At 42.3% G+C, this 18,470-nt stretch overlaps 1 protein-coding gene and 1 long non-coding RNA gene across 6 annotated transcripts in view; one reads left to right on the top strand and one right to left on the bottom strand.

The window, feature by feature from the left end:
• The window catches only part of LOC109281636 (uncharacterized), a 51,157-nt gene extending 40,048 nt beyond the window's left edge, over positions 1-11,109 (top strand). For all 3 annotated transcript variants that reach the window (XR_002088354.2, XR_009459804.1, XR_002088353.2), the window contains one exon: positions 5,098-11,109. This is a non-coding gene — a long non-coding RNA (uncharacterized LOC109281636). The remainder of the gene's footprint in view (positions 1-5,097) is intronic.
• The window catches only part of MARCHF1 (membrane associated ring-CH-type finger 1), a 501,421-nt gene that overhangs the window by 43,906 nt on the left and 439,045 nt on the right, over positions 1-18,470 (bottom strand). For 2 of the 3 annotated variants that reach the window (XM_059721910.1, XM_059721909.1), the window contains exons 4-5: positions 2,536-2,615; positions 1,493-2,254 (exon numbers count right to left, since the gene is read on the bottom strand). In XM_059721910.1, the coding sequence (XP_059577893.1) occupies positions 1,493-2,254; positions 2,536-2,615 (842 nt within the window). The remainder of the gene's footprint in view (positions 1-1,492; positions 2,255-2,535; positions 2,616-18,470) is intronic. The other variant, XM_019481434.2, reaches the window with a different exon arrangement.

Raw genomic sequence — 18,470 nt, 5'->3', positions numbered from 1 at the left:
ATAATAAAGAGAAAACTGGTGACTGCAAAAAAAAATCGAAAATGGAACAGGGCTCTATGTTGTGGCCTGACCAACCCAGTATACAGCACTTGATTTGCTAGTAGTACTTGATCTGCTCATACTTTCTGCTATGATAGAGGTCACTATTACAGCCTGATGACTCTCTTAATCAGAATATTTACAGTTTACTGGAAGGTCAAAATACACTGGATTACACCATACGGTTTCACAGCACACACATTTCCTCATTCTGGTTCTGTTTAGGCCTTCATGCCATTTTTTTTCCCAGCAAAGCAGAGAAAGAAGCTTTCAGCTACTGTACTAAGATGTTATGACTGAATTTCATTAACACTAAGCTCCCTGGCAGTGCAAAAGGGTTGCAGCATAAAGGAGAATCAAGACCAACATGGTTTTTAAAAGAGATATTCATTTCAATGCCTGATTTAGCTTTTGAACCTCCAGACAGCTACATTTTCAAGAAACTGGTGACTTGACATATTCAAGTTCACCTCAGTTTTCCACCTCAAATTCCTTTACTGGTTCAGAAGCTGCACATTGCCCTTCCTCATAGCAGGATCCTAAGTGTGTCAGCCTTCAAATCCGCTGACATGTCACATACTGGGTTTAATGCCATGACGTTAGTTGGAAATCCTTTCCTTTGATAATTCCCTCAGGGCCACTTCTCTGCTTAACTGAATTAGGGAAACTTGTTGATGTTACTTTATCCTACGCTAATTCTTTTTAATATTTTAATCCTTCAAATATTTAATTTATTATTTGAAGTATTTACGAGGCGTCCATAACATTGAATTGTGTCAGAATGACAGTGTGGGGCACCAAAGATCTTTCTTCATGCATATAATACAGCACAGCAGCAGCAATATGAACTGTTGCACACTGTAAGGCCATATCCTCAATCCTGACCTAGAACATAATTCTGTCTTTGTGCTGATACAATCTTTAATATACTGGTAATTACTGTGACTACCCATCAGATTGCAATATTAATGTCTACTCTAGTAGGCCACAGATTCACTCTATGGAGGTCAATGAACAGAGATATATTTCAGTCCTTACTGACCAAGACTGGGTTTGAACTAGTCACCTAAGAAAAAAACAGCTCCATATCTCATTAGCATGGACTTGTTTGTCCTCTGCTTTTCCTCTCTGTTGCTAATCAGAAATTCAAAATACAGCAGCGTTCTGCTAGAGTGCGCAGTGTCTCAGACTTTATAGATAAGCCACTATTCCTAGGAGAGAAAATACCCACATATTTCAGTTCAGCTACTTCTGTTTTTAAGGTGCCATATCTTTAGAAATCTCTTTGTCAAGCATGTGTGTTATGTATCATAGCCCCTAGAAGTTAATTACTAAGAAATAGGTACACAAGAGATGCCAGTGATAGCAAGGATCAGGTGAAAGGCACATCTATAATTCATAGCAATAAGAAATTCCTTTTGGTAATGTTCAATCTCTCTTATTAGAGACTAACCTGCACGATTCTACATCATCAGACCAGTAATCACATGAAACAGAAGGTTTCTGAACAGCATCAGTCATACTGGGCCCTGGCACAACAGGTACTTCATTATCTGGAACTCCCAGAGCATGATTGCCAGAGCCTCCCTCTGTAAAGCCTTCCTTGAGATCTTTGTTTGGTCTAAGATAAGATGAAGTCTGCAGATCTCTGTGGTAGCTTTTCCCTTTGTTTTTTCCACATTTTCTTGAGGAACTCCTTGCCTCCTGAGAGGACACTGAAGACTGCAAAAAGCAAGATTCTTTACACCTTGACACCTTTCTTCTTCGGTGATTTAAAGTCCGGTTATCAGAATCAGACACCTCTTGTTTCTTTTTCCCCGTTGTCCCATGAGTGACAAGTTCAATGGCTTTACTGTTTGGGGACCCATCCTGGTTACTGCATGATCTACTGCTCCTTCTCTCTCTCCGGGGCATTTTGACCTTCTCTCTGGATCTCCTTCTAGCCTGTGCCCACTGACTATCATCTGAAGATGATGAATCAGATGTCTCCTTGTGAAGTGCATTCCACCTGGAGTTTGCAACCTCACTGTGTAATTTGCAGTCTTTGCCCTTTCCTTGCTTTTCTGCATGCACACCAGTGTCACCAGTCTCTTTTCTCCGCCTAAACCTTCGTTTTACTTGTTTCTTACCAGACTCCCTACTAGAAGGGGTCAGCACCATGACAGAGGCTGCATGTTCAAACTTATCTTCTGATGCATCATGCAAGGTGGCAGATCTGGACAAAAGCAGTAGGCACAGAAGAGGGATGGAAAATGGTAAAGAGAAAGAGAGAAAGCAAAAAAAGAAATGAGACATGAAAATGGAAACATGGATTTTGATTTAAAAGAAAAATAAGACTATAAAAGGAAAAACAACAAAAACAATATGACATCAAAAGAAAATCAAGACTGTGTAATGCATGAATTATGTTAGGCAGAAGCAAAAGCTACAGATTATTAGATAAAGAAAATGAACAGTGAATGACCAGCAGATCAGAATGATTTGTTCAGCACTTACCGACAGATGTCCTGTGTGGAAGGACAGACAGACAGCCGTGACTGGCTCCTGGGAGCTGTTCCTGTTGTGGGACTGCTTGCCTGTTGAAAGAAGTTAGATAATTTGGAATCTTTGTCCATGAAATACATCGCAGATATTTTATTGTTTTGCCACATGATTATAAAGTTGAAGCAATGGTTGCTGCTGGTCATGTTGCCCTTATGCACATATGCAAGTTTAAAAAAATACAGGAAGCCTGAACAAAAGCAAAACCTATTTGAGGAACTAAATGAGAGTGAAGGGTTTCAGCTTTCATTCACTAATGCATATCTTTTCTGTTTGAGGAAGAGTCTTTCAGTGGTTAAGATTTCATTTTGGTTATGATCTACTGTAAGTATTTGCTGGGAAGGCATATGATGTTGACTTCTATTTCAAGCAGAAAAACAAGTATGATGATCCTTGTCAAAATTAAGTGAAACATATTTACATTATGCTGAGTGATGCTGGGCACAGAGGCTCAGCTAGTAAATCTGTGAAGAGTAGAGTGGCAGAACATCAGGAATATTAAAGCTTTTAAAAAAAGATTTCCAAGGCAATCAGAGCATCTGCAGGAGTTAAATGAATGTGAAATCAATGAACCTCAGAAGGTCCAAAGTGCAGGCTGTAATTCTACAGAACCTACTGCATTCACAAAGTGAGAGAGAGAAAGAGACGTTAGATGCATTTAGTGTCTTCAATTTCCCTCATAAGTTTGTCACTGCAATTTGCAAACTATATTGCTGAGTGCATCCAGTGAGAAACACTTTTTGATGGTGTTGATAAGAAACTATTTCAGTTGTCCTGCTAATTTATTGGCAAGCTAGCTGTAGATGATCCAGATTTAGGCCCCAAGCATTCTGGTTTGCCAGAAGCCTGACAGAGGATTGCTTGGGGGCTATAACAGGAATCATAAAGACCTTTTTGTGGGGTCTAGCCCTCCCCCTGGATGATAAACGGTGCTATGGTTTGGTATGTAGTCCTGTAATGAGGTAGTGAGCACTATCCATTCAGTGGGAGACAAAACAGTGTGAACTTTAAGCACTGGGGGAAAAATATGTTCAAGGCAAACAAAGTGCATACAGAAGAATAAACATGAAATAAGAGCTGTGGATCAGATCCCATATCTTTGCACCAAGTTACCGGGCTGGAAACAAACAAACAAACAAACAAAATTATTGTACAAATCATTCAATCAAAACAACTCCTGGCTTACTTTGTACAGGTCAGGAAATGCCCGTTTTTATTTCAATCAGGTGTCAATTTTGTACTTATGAAAAAGCAAAAAAATTTAGTGCAAACTAACAGTTTTAGACAAGTATACTGAGAGTTTCCTGACTCATAAATCAGAAACATCATCAGGGCCCCTTAAAATTCATGAGGCAAAAGTCCACTATTGGTTGGCCAAAGTGCAGCTTGCAACTGACTGAATTACCAAGCTGAAGTGAAGGAGCAATTGTTAGCCCTGTGACCATGTAAGTGCTCATTATAGGAAAAGATAGAAATCTGTACACCTCTAGGCAACGGACATACATTACACATAAAACATATAAGGGAGCGGAAACTGGTTCAAATCTGTAACACAACAGAACTAGGGACAGAAGTTACATATAAACTGATTTAAGTGATCAGAAACTGGTTTAAACCTGTAACAGACTAGAAGATCAGTGCACTTAAACCAGTTTCAAAATGGCCAAAACTGGTTTAAGAAAAAGCTGGCTGAATATAGTATCAGACTTAACTGATTTGGGTCAAACTGCTTTATGAAACTTCTGTTCCAGACCACTTCCTGCTTCAAGTTAAATCAAAGTTCCCCACCATTCCAGGATGTTTTGCAGCCCTGAGCTGGGCTAGGTTGTCTGCTCCAGAGATCAGGGTTGACCCCACCTCTCCACTCCCTAGCCAGAGCAGTGAGGGCTGGCTGACAAGGGGGTGGGGGTGGGGGTGGGGGTGGGAAACCCAGCAGGGGACCACAGCTGGGTCTACTGGGGGAGAGGGGGACAGCCCCTGCCAGACTTTTCCCTACTGGAGCAGTGGGAGAAGGAATAGGGGAGTGGGCTGGCAGGCTCAGGGGAAGGGAGGGGGGTTTAAATCCCCTCTCCCCCTCAACAACCCCTGGCAGGCTATGCCCCACTTGCGGCTGGAGCAGAGGGGCAGGGGTGTGGGATGGTACATTGGGGGGACCTCAGTACCGCAGGATGCTTTTCACCTCCCTTATAACTCCCCCTTGCAGAGAGGGCAGGATAACCTTGGCCTATGCTGTCTGCTCCAGCCAAGCAGGGAGGCGTGCTCTAGTGCCCCCCTGGCTTCTAGTCTGGGCTGCTGCAGGCATGTGGCTGCATTTCCAGAATCAAAAGTGAATGTCTGTTTATCAGTTCAGGCTATGCAGCTACTAACCTGCAAAGACTGAATTGATTCAGCCTTGGGCTTTTTAACTGTTTGTACTTAGCCCTAGAGGGCAATTCTTTTTCTACAATGGGGTACTTTTGTCTTCAGAACAAGTAACAGAATTGTACTTATACTGTGACTGGGCCTTCTTTTGAACAGGGACCACCAACCATGATACACGAGACTGGGAACCAAGAAACGTAACTGCTTCCCTGGAATGGATTCTTGCCTTGTAATTTTACTAGCAATTCCAATCGTGACAAATAAAATGTTTTATGAATCAAAAAGTCCAATTGATAAGGGTTTGTATGGACTCAGCCTTTATTTTCCAGGTGTTTTTCAAAGGCTGAGTTCCTTCTGCCTGTTGCAAAAATGAGATGCAATGTGTCATCAGGCAGAGGAAGTACACTAAAGTGTTTGCAACTGAATGTAAAAAAAATACGTATCAATGGGAAAACATTTTATGTTACTTATCTTTTTTCCTACATAAATGAACACTTTGATTAAGCAGTTTTTAAGGAGAAAATAAAATAACAATAAAATCTGGGGAAAGATATGTTAGAAACAGCTGGTGGGCGTATTCTCAGGGTTGTATTCTTTCTCTTCTCAACATCTGTGATCAGTCTCAAATAATAACTTTTGTCTTGTACAGATTGCATGAGTACTTATTACAGTGCTGTCAATATTAAGGGAAAATGCAGAAGCCAGTGCCTGATTGAAGTTGTTGGACTGTGCAGTACCAGATGCTCAGGGGCAAGAGGAACATCCATTCAGGCCATAGAGCAGCTCAGGAACTGTTACCTGGAGACCACTCTAGACCATGCTAAAGCAGGCAGCATAAGTCCTTGGGCAGTCACCCTGCAGGGAGGAGAAAAAAAAAGCCTGACATAGAAGTGGATCTTCTATGCTTCAGAAAATGGGGCCTGCTCATAAATTGTTTCTAATGTGTTAAACACTGGATTCTTGCCTGGATCCAAAATTCAAACTGTATTCACTACCCCTACTGCAACTGAATGGCATTAGTTCTTGCAGCACCATAGGGTCTAGACTTGATCTTAAAAGTGCATGGAGTGAGAACAAGTCTGAATGTACAATAAATAATTGTTGCTAAAGCCACAAGAGAAAATTCTTGTCATTAATAAACTGTTAAATTTCTTCATAAAGAACATTTTCTGCAGCTTTTTCTTTAAAAAGAAAGATTTTGCAACTGATTTTTTGAGGGATAGGTCTTCACTGGAGATGGATTATCTGTATAATTTATGGACAATTCTTATATTTGCTTTTTCCAGCTGCATGAAGGCCAGTTATCTGTTTAGCTGTAAAGAGCTGTGACCTGTGGGGAGACAGTGTAAATAAGACTACTAGATTTAGCACACAGCATCACACCACTGATCTGCTAATCTAACACCCTGATATATTCATGACTAAATTTAGAGTGCAAGACACCCTGGTGCAGAGGATTTAAGTGGGACTTAAAAAGATGCATAGGCTTTGTGTTGTTGCTCTACCCAGGAAGACTGACTGACAGTGAATTTAATACTCTTCATCAGTAGTTCACAGATAGATTGAATTATATTGCTTTGTCAATTTTAACTACAAATTTGGGCTTTTTCCTTTTTCTTTTTTTGGAAAACAAATTTCAACTTGTGGATCACTCATAAACTGTTCTTTGCAACAAATTCTTCAAGATTTGCTGTTTAAGTTGTATGACCTACTGCCTGCAACATGTATGAATGTTTTTTGTCAGTGATTGACTTAACCACTACAGATATATTCTGCTTTTGTTCAACACATTTAAACATAAAGCAAAGTGTACTTTTTGTTCAAGTGAATTTCAGCTGCAAGTCACTGTTGGTAAAACAGTAAATAGAAATTGGTGGAAACATATTTGTAGCCACAATCTATTTAAAAACGAACAAAATGTTTTTCAAGAATGGTCTTTATCCTGGATGAGTCTGAATTATATTAAGAATTGCTTCATATATTGGAGAGGAAGGATAGTTCAAGTCACTGCTTTAACTACAGGTTTCCTGTGTGACATTTACCAATGATTTAGGTTGAGAACCTCAACATTATTTGAGACTGATAATTTAGGTGGATTTTCCTAATACAATCTCAGTCAAGGTAATGACTGCTTGAGGGAAAATATATACAACAAATATCTTGCTAATACATAACTGTAGCATACAGAATCATATTGCTATAATTTGGTCTTTTGCACACTATGATTATTTTGAAGCTATTGTATTTATTGAATGGGGATAAGATTGATATTGGGGACTCCAATTCATATGGCATGTAGAATAATGGATTCTTTGAAAATGCATATTCCTTTTATAGTTTCTTATTTTTGACAGCTTCATTGTATATTGCATTCAAATGGGAAAACTAAACCAGAGGCCATCTGTACTAATTTTATCATAGCAAATTATATCAGTAGCATAATTAAAGGTGGTAATTCAAAATTAGGTTGTCTGACAACCCATTTATAAGCAAGGCAGCTCATTTCTTCATGACATCAAGGCTAGGAATGTGCTTAAGGGACGGTGCCAACTCCTGTTGATTAGGTTTGGCATTTTAAAAATTTCTGTTAGAATAGATTCCCTAGTCACCACCTCCTTGTGTCTGAACCAGTTTAGATGAACTCTTCTTCAAGAGTATGCAATTTAATTACCAGGGATGACAGGGCATTTTATTCATAATTATTTTCAATCTGCCAATCTTGTTCAACAAGCGCTGATAATCAACTTGACAAACAGAATCCTTGTAAATACCACACATGCAAGATGACAGAGACACCGAACAGACCATCCAGTCTAATATGGAGTATATTTATTTTTTCTTTGTTGTTACTATCCCCTACTAAAGGCAAAAAAAGAAAAGGTAAAAAGCAAAATATAAAAACAAAACAGAAGCAAACCGACAATCAACCACTCATGACAGCACAGACGATAGTGGAATTAATGCACAGCCTCCTCACTATAAACCCTACACATTTCCAAATCACTATTAACATGTTTCTGGATCTTTGATTTGTAATTGTCCTGGAAAGCTTTCCATCCAGAAACTAATCAGAAGATAAGAGCTTTTGTGCTGGAAAATTATTGTTTAATGTTGCATATTCAGGTTTTTCAGAATTTAACAGGCAAAGAGGAGACTGATGGAAGTGTTTGATATAAATATGTTTCACACATGTAAAACATTGGGTTTTAATGGGCTCACATTTTATAAAAGAAGATATCAATGGAGATATCAATGGAGAATTCATGCAGAATGATTTCACACAAAGGGTAAACGTATGGGAGAAACTATCCAGAAAGGTGCTTAAGTCCATCCACAATTCTCTCATGAGTGAGGCCATCTGTATTTTCAAGAAACTTTGGCTCAGGATGGTATTTGTGGCAATGGTGAACAGGAAGATACTAAGATACTAACAGGGGCAAGTATGTTGTAGTAGAAATCTTGTTCAGTGCCTAAAATGACTAATGCTCTTGTTCATGTACACAGTGTACTTTCTAGCAGTGATTCATCATAGAATCTTCCAGATCCAAAGACTCATATATTCAAATTGCTGAAACACCTTGTCCTATTAATATAACAATACTCTGGAGAGCAGAAGCCTGAGAGGATGAGCAATAGTTTAAATAGCTTTATATATTTTGGCTCAAGTAATATTAAGATCAGTCACAAAGTGGTCTGCGATTGTTTATTAAAGATTTTTTTAATCCAAAAAAATGCTGGTTTGTCAAGCTGAAGCTTTTGTGGAAATGTATTGATTTCAATGGTTTTTTTCATTGGGAAGGTTTGTCAGCTCTTAAATGATCAAAACCACTATTTTCAAAACCACTTGTTTTCCAACCAGATCTCATCAGGACCTACCGAAAATCATTACCATATAATAGCTGTTCAGCAAACTTTCAGTGAGTTGGCAGTCCCAGCTCAGATATTATTGGACACATTTCTACATCACTTGATTCATCATGGTGTTGTTGCAGACTTAGAATATACTTTGTGTAGTACCAGTGCAAAAGAAAATATACTTCTGTCCTGAAGAGTGTAAAGGTTACATTCAACGTAGATAGTAATGTCCCCATCTTTGTACACACATAAAAAATGCCTGGCTCTGAGTCTGAATATATATCATCTGGGTGCTTCTAGCTTCTTTTCTTTGAAAAGTACATATATTACATAAAATAACTACATATATCATTATTCCCTTGTTGGAAAAAAGATGTTTCTCCCCTGCTACCAGAAAAAATGTAAAAAAAAGTTCAATTAGAATGAGGACCTGAATTTGAGTTGCAGAGGCTCTGAGCTTTGCATGAAAGTCCATGAAAGCTGCAGATACTCCGGACCTCTGAAAGTCAAAGCCTTCCTTGGACAATGTTTAGGAATCCTTGGGTCAGTGGTGAATGCAGGGGACTGAATTTGATGGCCTGGGAAGCTCCTTCCAGTTCTGTCTTTTTGTGTCTGTGTGGCATAAGCCAGCACTGTGCTAAGACACCTGATCTGGCTTTACACATATGAGCTCTGGAACCAGAAACAGACATGTGGGTGTGTGATTGCACCCAGGATAATAAGTTGACAAATAGAATTACCTGTCTGCTCAAAGGGCTGTGCCAACACTGAGCTAGCTCACAGTATCACTGCTTGCCACTGCCTTGCACCATATAGGATAGTCATTTTTTCACTCAAATGAGTAAATCAAGTTTATTTCCCAATGAAGTGGCATTAAAAAACAAATTCTAAGTGGTAAGATTATCTATCCGTTAAAGATACCAACAAATAAAAAATATTTTTAATTCTAAGTGTTTACTGGATTGCTTTCCTTCTCTATTAGTATGGTAGGTTAACTTTTTTTGAGGAAAGGGTCTATTTACTCAGGGGTCCAAGTCAAAATTCTGTCCTTGCTATAAAATCAAGAAAATTGCTAGCTAAGCTTTGAATTATCAGAAGTTCTATAGTTTTTATCATCTCTGTGTTGCAGCAATGCAATTACTTTGATTTGTGATTCCCTTTTACCTCTTTAGGACATATATTCCTCGGCATTATCATTTTCGTAATAAAAATGTAGCCCAGCTCACTGAAAAACGAACTCATTTTCCCGAGTCAGCAACTAAAGGCACTGGAACTGAGCAAAACCAAAAGTGAGCACAAATTAAAAAATTCCTAACGTGCCAAGTCTTAACCATAATTCCATCTTCCATCTTCAGCAGCTTTTTTGTTTAAGCACCTTCTTGACTTTAATTCAGCTGGGACACGGTATTTTATTCCAGAAGTCTCATAAACGGCTGAAAGTTTAATTAAGCAGCAAAGACAATTGTCAGCTTTGGGGATGGTTAATGTTACTATTACTAACCTTTCTATTACACTAACATCCAGGAGGCCCAGTTAGATTGGGACTCAATTTTGATGGGCTGTACCCAAACATATAGTAAGACACACACACACGTGAAGGGTTTATGAACTAAGATTATTTTCTGTTCATTCCTATATATACAGTGTTTGTGTCTCCTAACGTATAGCTTGGGGGCTAAGCAAACTTTATCCTGCAAAAATAGCCCTAAATATTCCAACTGACTGACCTTTTAGATTTGAGACAGCATGGGCTGGAACACAGTCACTGAGCTCACTTTACTGTGATCCTCAAGGGGATTTTCATAGACTTCTATACACACTTCTATTTGACTGAGTTGTTAAATAACATGGCACTGAACTATCTCAGATTCCCATTCTTAAAACATTTATATCTTAAACAATGCCTGTGATGTAACTAGGGTAGGGTAGTTGACCCAAGCACCAGCCTGGTGGAAGAGGGGAAACAGCTACCACTACAGCTATGCAATCATGCTGGCAGCATGTGGAAGTGGCCACTGTCTCTGTGTGTGGCAGCTTCCCTGGGCACCTGCCCATGTCATTATGTGAGGCCACATCTGGAGTACGGTGTTCAGTTTTGGAAGGGATGTGGACAAATTGGAAAGAGTCAAGCAGAGGGCCACAAAAATGGTGAGGGGGTGGTGGACATGGCTTATGAGGAGCGGCTGAAGGAACTGGGCTTATTTAGTCTAAAGAAGAGAAGACAGAGGGGATTTAACAGCAGCCTTCAACTACGTGAAGGGAGGTTCAAAAGAGGATGGAGTGAAGCTGTTCTCAGTGGTGGCAGGCATGGCTGACTGGTGCCTCTTGAGTCGGGGGGGGGGAGGGGCACATGCAGCTGATCCCACTGGTCGGGGAGGGGTCCCCAGGCAGCTGATCCCACTGGCCGGAGGGGGGGTCCCCTGTGGCCAATCTCACTCACCAAAAAACAGTAGCACCACTGCCAGAAGTCCCGCAGCCACTTCTGGAAGCAGCGCAGCCACTTTTGATGGCAGGCCCGCTCCCTGGCCAGCACTCGCAGTGTGGGCACTGGTGCTCCCACCTTCCCCCTCCCTGCCCACTGGCTAAACAGGGAGTGAGGTGTGACAGAGGGTGCACTGGTGCTCTCAGGGGGTGTACGTGCCCCCCTGTGCACCCTCTATGCGTTGCCACTGGTAGCAAATGGCAGAACAAGGAGCAATGATCCCAAGTTGCAGCAAAGGAAGTTTTGGTTAGATATTAGGAAGAATTTTCTCACTAATAGGGTAGTAAAACACTAGAACAGGTTACCCAGAGAGGTTGTGGAATCTCCATTCTTGGAGGTTTTTAAGATCAAACTAGACAAAGCTTTGGATGGGATGATCTAGTTGGGGATGGTCTTGCTTTGAGCAGGGGGTTGACCTACTGTGGTCCCTTCCAGCCCTAATTTTCTATGATTGTATGATTCTATGTAAGGATGCCTAGAATTACAGTGCATTGGAGTAGACTTGCTTAATCAAGTCTACTGGAGTGTGGTAAGTACTGTGCTCCAGCAGGCTCCAGTGTCTTGTGTATCAGCATCCCTGCACTTTAGAATGGCAGTTGGGGTGCTTTAACTAAAGCTTTAGTTAAAGCACCCTCGCTGCCATTTTGAAGTGTGGGGGCACTGATAAATGAGATGCTCTGGGTACTTTAATTAGAATGGCTCCCAGACCCACTCTAATTGAAGCCTCCCCTCCTGAAGCACATGTATAAATGCCCAAATATTCCTCCCACTTCTTTTTCTTCCTACCTGGAACACACAGTTTTTCTTGTATTGGCATATAGGTTTATGGGAACTAGAAAATTTACCTGAATCAGTGACTTAACACAGTCAGGTCACAACTCTAGTGTGTCTGTCAACATAATAGAAGACCAAAAGTGCTGACAAACATGATCAAAAGATAAAATTATTTAAATTAACTTGTCTTGTCTTCGGTACTGAATGCGGAACAACCTGCCTTGTTATTTTAATAGACTAAAGTTCACTATCTTATTTGACACTATGGAATATTTTGAAAGCTCTCATTAGGAAATACTTCAAAAAATGCTTGAGAGCTCTGAAAATTCAAATGAAGTATGGATCTGCCTTTTAACCAGTAAGGAACGTAGAAAAGCAGATTACGTAGCCTGTCTCCAGCAGCAGCAGCTTCTGTCATGGGGCAATGCTCTGGACAGGATGCCTTCTAAGCCAGAACCAGTGTAGCCAGGGCTGTGGGGACAGGCTAACTCAGCCGGGCTCACAGGCACTGTCATTCTGCAAATGCTAATTAGCTATCCCCAAGCATGGCATGGATATGCTGCTTCCAATTTTGAAGGCAGCCATGAACAACAAATCTTTTTTAAACTGTGCCACTAATCAAGATGATCATTTATCATACAGTCACTCTCAGGCCCCTCACTCCTACTTGGCTAAGTCCTATGTGGATCTTAAATCTCGGCATCATGCCCCAGCTCTTGGGATATTTTTCTTATGGGCATAACAGTTTGGAGAGCAGATTGTTTAAGAATGAGGAGGGAAGTAAACAGCATCTTTTCAAGGTCTGTAAGAGCTTATTTTCCCCCAGAGAAAGAGGAGAACAGGATAAAAATATGGATATTGTGGATCTCAGCACTTCTCCAGAGATTGTGAGTGACAACAGCTTTTTGAATCTTCATTCATGTTGGTCCTCTCACTGGACTAAACTATAGCTCTGGACATCATCCTAAGTGATGGATAAATGACCATGCTAGAATCAATCCTGGGAGTCACTGGGCCACAAATCTTCCTCTCCCCTAATCCCTTCCATACACACCCTGACTTGTTTCGTATATCCTGAGAAAGAGTTAAAATGGTTATAAAATCATAATTTCACCTCAGGCCAGGGAGCAAGCATGAAAAGGATTAGACCAACAGATCTAATTCTGGTAAATCTGTAGGAAGGAGAAAATGAGATTATATGAAAACCACCAGTTGTCTCAACAACAGTGTATTTACTACTCTGAGAACCATATAAATATTGTCGCTGTACAAAGAAAAGCAGAGGAAACTGCTATCATCCTACAAACTGTCTCCCCATGACACTGCCATTTTCTTCACTGTGATTTCTGTAAGCAAAGCATAAGGAGACCACTGAGATTTATAAGGATTTATAATGCCTTTAGCCCAATCCTGCTGTCAGCCAGAATGAGGTAAACCAAGAAGAACAGTAGAGAAATCAGTGGTTTTGTTGGTCCATACTGCTTGTATCATCTGGCCGTCGGCTGGATGAGTGGCATGGGGCTGGTCCATGGTTTAGATCTGGCATGCAGGATTAAGCTGTGGGCCTGATCTGTCTTGAGGAGCTGTTTCATCTGGCCCACAGTGCTCCCAATGGGTCTGAAAATGTGGTGGCAGGATGAACAGCAGCATCGTTAATTAACACCACCACTGCTCCCCCATTGCCAAATTTCCAGACCTGTGGGGAACTTCCAAGGCCAAATCACACAGCTCTGTGGGCTGTATCTTGGTCACCCCTGGTCTATATCAGTGTGAATGAGAGGAAAATCACAATTGGTAACTTCAAGAATGTCATATTGGGCACACAGAAAATGTCAAATGTTGGCAATAAAAGAAAAACAATGAATAAAAAACGGTTTCTATTTTCTAACCTGATCTAGTGGCAGATGTCATGGCATTACTTCTTTTAGTGGTGCTTACACAACTGGTTGCAACAGCTGATGCTTAACTGTTGAATATCTGTGGTCGAGTTGTTCATAATGAGTAGAAAGAGAGCAATATGTTGTCTTTCTTTTATCTTATTCTACATGTAATTCAATATTACTGTGGGTAATAACCATTCTTAAAAGGCACTAACAGGGCTTTTTTCTTTTCGCTTCCCCTGCAGGAGGCGGGGGAGGGTTTGCTCTTATTCCAACATGTAGTTCTGTTTGCAAGACTTCTCTGAAAGTTTCAAAACATTTTTTAATCTGCTGAGCATCTTGCAATCACATGATACTCTAATCTCTTCCCCCTTATGCATACATCAAAAATCTGTCTTCTGTTTCTTTGTTTGATCTGTTGGACTACCCAGGATGCAGATTAAGGAAGTTCCCATATTTGGGGGTATAAAAAAAATGAAAGAGCATATTTGAACAATGCTACTACGGTTTCTGTTCAAGGTCTTCTATTTAAAAAAAAGAAGGAAAGAAAGAGACTTTGATGCCTTGGATCAAAGTGCTTACCACAATTTAGGAAATAATTCTGGCAGAGGATCTATCTGATGATGCAAAGTGTCAGAAACGTTGGGTCACCATATTTTTAAAGCGAGCACAATATGTCTGGGATTGATGTGATTCTGTATGGGAATATGGGTTGGTCCACTTGGATGCCTTTTAGGATTGGGGCCTTAAATTTTCTATATGGATCACCACATTGGATGTAAATTCTTCACAAAGGGAAGATCATTCCTTCACAATCCTGCTTGAAAAAAAAGACGTATTACATAATTCAAACAATTTAAGCATCATAATTACTCTGAGCTCATCAGGACTGCTTGAGATAAGACTTTGTATATAGTATTATAGCTCATATATTACTTTTTCTGTATACATTGACACACAAAACTACATGCATCTGTCACAACCCAAGGGTGTGATTTTTATTTGTGTGCACTTTGGCACTGCTGGATTATTTCCTGCCACTCGTAGCTTTCTTTGCAAGGTGCATTTCTTCGTTGCAACAGAGAAATGCACGTTGCAAGGCGTTCCCGCCATTTGTATTCAGATTTGTGCCCCACTATTGGCCAGTTCTAAATTATTCCCACGTGGCAGCTAGAGATTGGCTTGCTAGCCATATAAGAGGCTTGAGTGGCTTCCGCCCAAGTTGGAGGACTCCACGACTATCAGGAGGAGGAGAACTTCACATCTCGTGAAGATCTCTAAGTGCTGCGGAGCCTATTGGACCCAGCGTGTATCTCAAGAAGGCTATAGAGGTCTGATCAGCCTCTCGCCTCTCCCCGTCACTGCCTGATCCCTCGACATACCCTTCCCTGTGCGCAAGTTCCGCGGAGCCTAGCAAACTTCATGTGAGTGAATCCAGAGCTCTACCTGGGTTCGAGTCCTGCAGTTTTTTTCTTCCCATCGCCGAAACCCCATTGCGACGTACTCTCGAGGTTTTTGTTCATCTTCCCGTCGCCGAAACCCCATTGCGACGTACCCTCATGTTCTACAGGTTCGAGTTTTGTTTTGTTTTGTAACTGCAACTCAAGCAAGTTTTCCTGCCTGCACCGCGACCATCTTCGGTGTAAGTGAAATAATCTTAAATCAACCACTAAGCATCCGTGCCTAATTCTAGCGTGCCGCCTGTCTTCCCCGACCCGGTGTGTCCGGGCTGCTGGCCACAGCCCGCCGCGCGAAAAACCTCCGAGGGCCTCGGACCGCTCCCAGCCCGCACATGGCGACGAGGATGGGATCAGGGGAAAGCACACTGGAGCTAGAATAAGTTAAGAACTGCCCTTGGCGCAGTGGAAAACGCCAAATAGAAAACTTTATGGAACTGGAGGCGCATATCGCTTACCACCAGGCGGGCGGAACGGGTGAGAGGTTTATCAGCGGATGCCTTTCGCTGAAGGGAGAAGAGGGAGCTTCCGAAGACGGAGCCCCAAGAGAGAGGGAAGTGTATTTTCACCCCGCGGCATTCGGGTGTATAATGAGCGATAAGCGGGTCCTGTTCAGGCCCCTTGACACTGTGTCCCTCGTCAGAGTCAACCCGGCGGGGGAAGTAAACCCGACCCTCACCCGGGAGTGTGCCCGTTGCCTAAGATATGCTCGGGAGAGTGAAGAACCGGCGCCAATCAACCGGTTCGCCCCCTTTATGCTGGCGTCTAGATTAAGGGGTTGCAAGCTTCCATCCGAGCTCCGCGAAGATCTGGAGACGGAGGAACGCGCCGCGGATGAGAGGGTGGCCCCACAGTACGACAAGGGGGGAGTACTAACTGCAACTTTTCGTGCTGTAACCGATCTAATGCAAAAGAATTTAAGTTTGAAAGCCCAGCTGCGTATGGCCATTCGAGCGGTCAAAGAAGCGGCTGCAAAAAAGAATCCTGAAACGCCACGACAAGATGGCGCCAAGCAAGAGGGAGACCGCATGGAAGAACCGGAAGAGAAGGGTGGAGCTTCGGAGGAACCCACTAGAGTTCGGTCAGCGACTCCGCCCACCGACGCAGCGTCGCTTTCGGCGACTACGCCCTCTTGCCGACGGAGGGGAGAATCGAGCAGAGGAGTGCATCCGCCCCTCCTTCCTGAAGCAATAACAGCAGCAATGACTCCTGCAGCAGTAGTCCAGCCTGTAACAACAACTAACCGAGTTGCTACTGCCTACTGTGCTCGCACCAGAACTGAACTACAGGATTTGTGCAGAGAATCAAGAATCCAACCTGAAGAAACTCTAGCTGTATGGTTGGGATGTTTGGTCGTGGAACTTGGATCCGACCTGCTAAACCAGGAAGAAGCAAGCTTCTTGGTCAGACAAGCTTCGTGGAGTAGAGGACATGTCACTGACATCGACATGATAGTGGTTAACGTTCACTGGCCTATTCTACTGCCAGCGCTTGTTGCAGGACTGATCGGTCAGAAAGCCCACGTATGGCATGACTGACGGCCAGAACATACCGGCGCAGAACATCTTATGCTAGCAATCATCGGAGTCTCGTACTGTGCCTGGAACCCCAGAGCATGTGCGCTGGGACTGACATCACTCCAGAGAATAAGACCATGGCCTCACCGTCATCTACGAGATCCTGGAACCGTTCCAGTGACTGTTCACAGCATAGATAGCTGTCTTGAGGTTTATGGGCGAAAGAACATCGTCGTCCTCCGGATTCTGCTTAACCCAATGGTTAACCAGCCTGTGAGTAACCTCCTTCGTCAGTTGTCACGACTGCGTATCCTGAGGGAGCCAAGATTGTCTAGTTATCGGGAACGTCGACACCCGACCGAGATTCAAGGCACGAAACACCGCAAATCCGATTTTCCATCATTGCCACAGAGAACACCAGAGGAGCGATACATATTTGGATTTCTCCTACAGCGTTCTGGACTCAATAAGCGGCAACTTCGGATTTTAGGGGACGCAAGCCAATGGCAACTGGCCTATGAGTTAGGTTTCCATTATCTAGAAGAATTAGACAACAGCTCCTCGACGATTTCATCTAGTTGAGTGTGCAAGAGAGGGTAGTTTAAAGTAGCAAACACCTGTATTATATGTTTTAGAAATGACAGTGTAGTTCCATGGAAATTTTGTAAATATTTTGAGATACATTAACTTATTTTTTGAGAGTTTTGTTTACAGATCCGGAATTCAGAGCGCGTGGCGGAGAGAAGCCCCAAGAAGGATAACATCATCGAAAGAAGTGAGGGCCTGACGCGCGACTTCGCCATGACGCCCACTGAAGCCCTGATCATGCAGTTTTTTGTTATGAATCTGATCATGTGTATATGTATTTGTGCTGGTTATTATTTGATTCGATCCCTAGAGGACGAACTTCTTATGTTAGCAGATATTGTGTTTATTCGTTTAGTTCAACAACCCGTGGTAAGAGCTTTTGATAACCCGAGTGACGAGCGTGCAGCATAATTCAGCTGTGCCTTCAGCAAGGGGGGATGTCACAACCCAAGGGTGTGATTTTTGTTTGTGTGTGCTTCAGCACTGCTGGATTATTTCCTGCCACTCGTAGCTTTCTTTGCAGGGTGCATTTCTTCGTTGCAACAGAGAAATGCACGTTGCAAGGCATTCCCGCCATTTGTATTCAGATTTGTGCCCCACTATTGGCCAGTTCTAAATTATTCCCACGTGGCGACTAGAGATTGGCTTGCTAGCCATATAAGAGGCTTGAGTGGCTTCCGCCCAAGTTGGAGGACTCCACGACTATCAGGAGGAGGAGAACTTCACGTCTCGTGAAGATCTCTAAGCGCTGCGGAGCCTATCGGACCCAGCGTGTATCTCAAGAAGGCTATAGAGGTCTGATCAGCCTCTCGCCTCTCCCCGTCACCGCCTGATCCCTCAACGTACCCTTCCCTGCGTGCAAGTTCCACGGAGCCTAGCAAACTTCGTGTGAGTGAATCCAGAGCTCTACCCGGGTTCGAGTCCTGCAGTTTTTTTCTTCCTGTCGCCGAAACCCCATTGTGACGTACCCTCGTGT

This window comes from Alligator mississippiensis, chromosome 2 (assembly GCF_030867095.1).
Source record: "Alligator mississippiensis isolate rAllMis1 chromosome 2, rAllMis1, whole genome shotgun sequence".
In the NCBI taxonomy this organism is placed as follows: Eukaryota; Metazoa; Chordata; order Crocodylia; family Alligatoridae; genus Alligator; species Alligator mississippiensis.
This window is presented reverse-complemented; position numbering and strand designations above follow the sequence as displayed.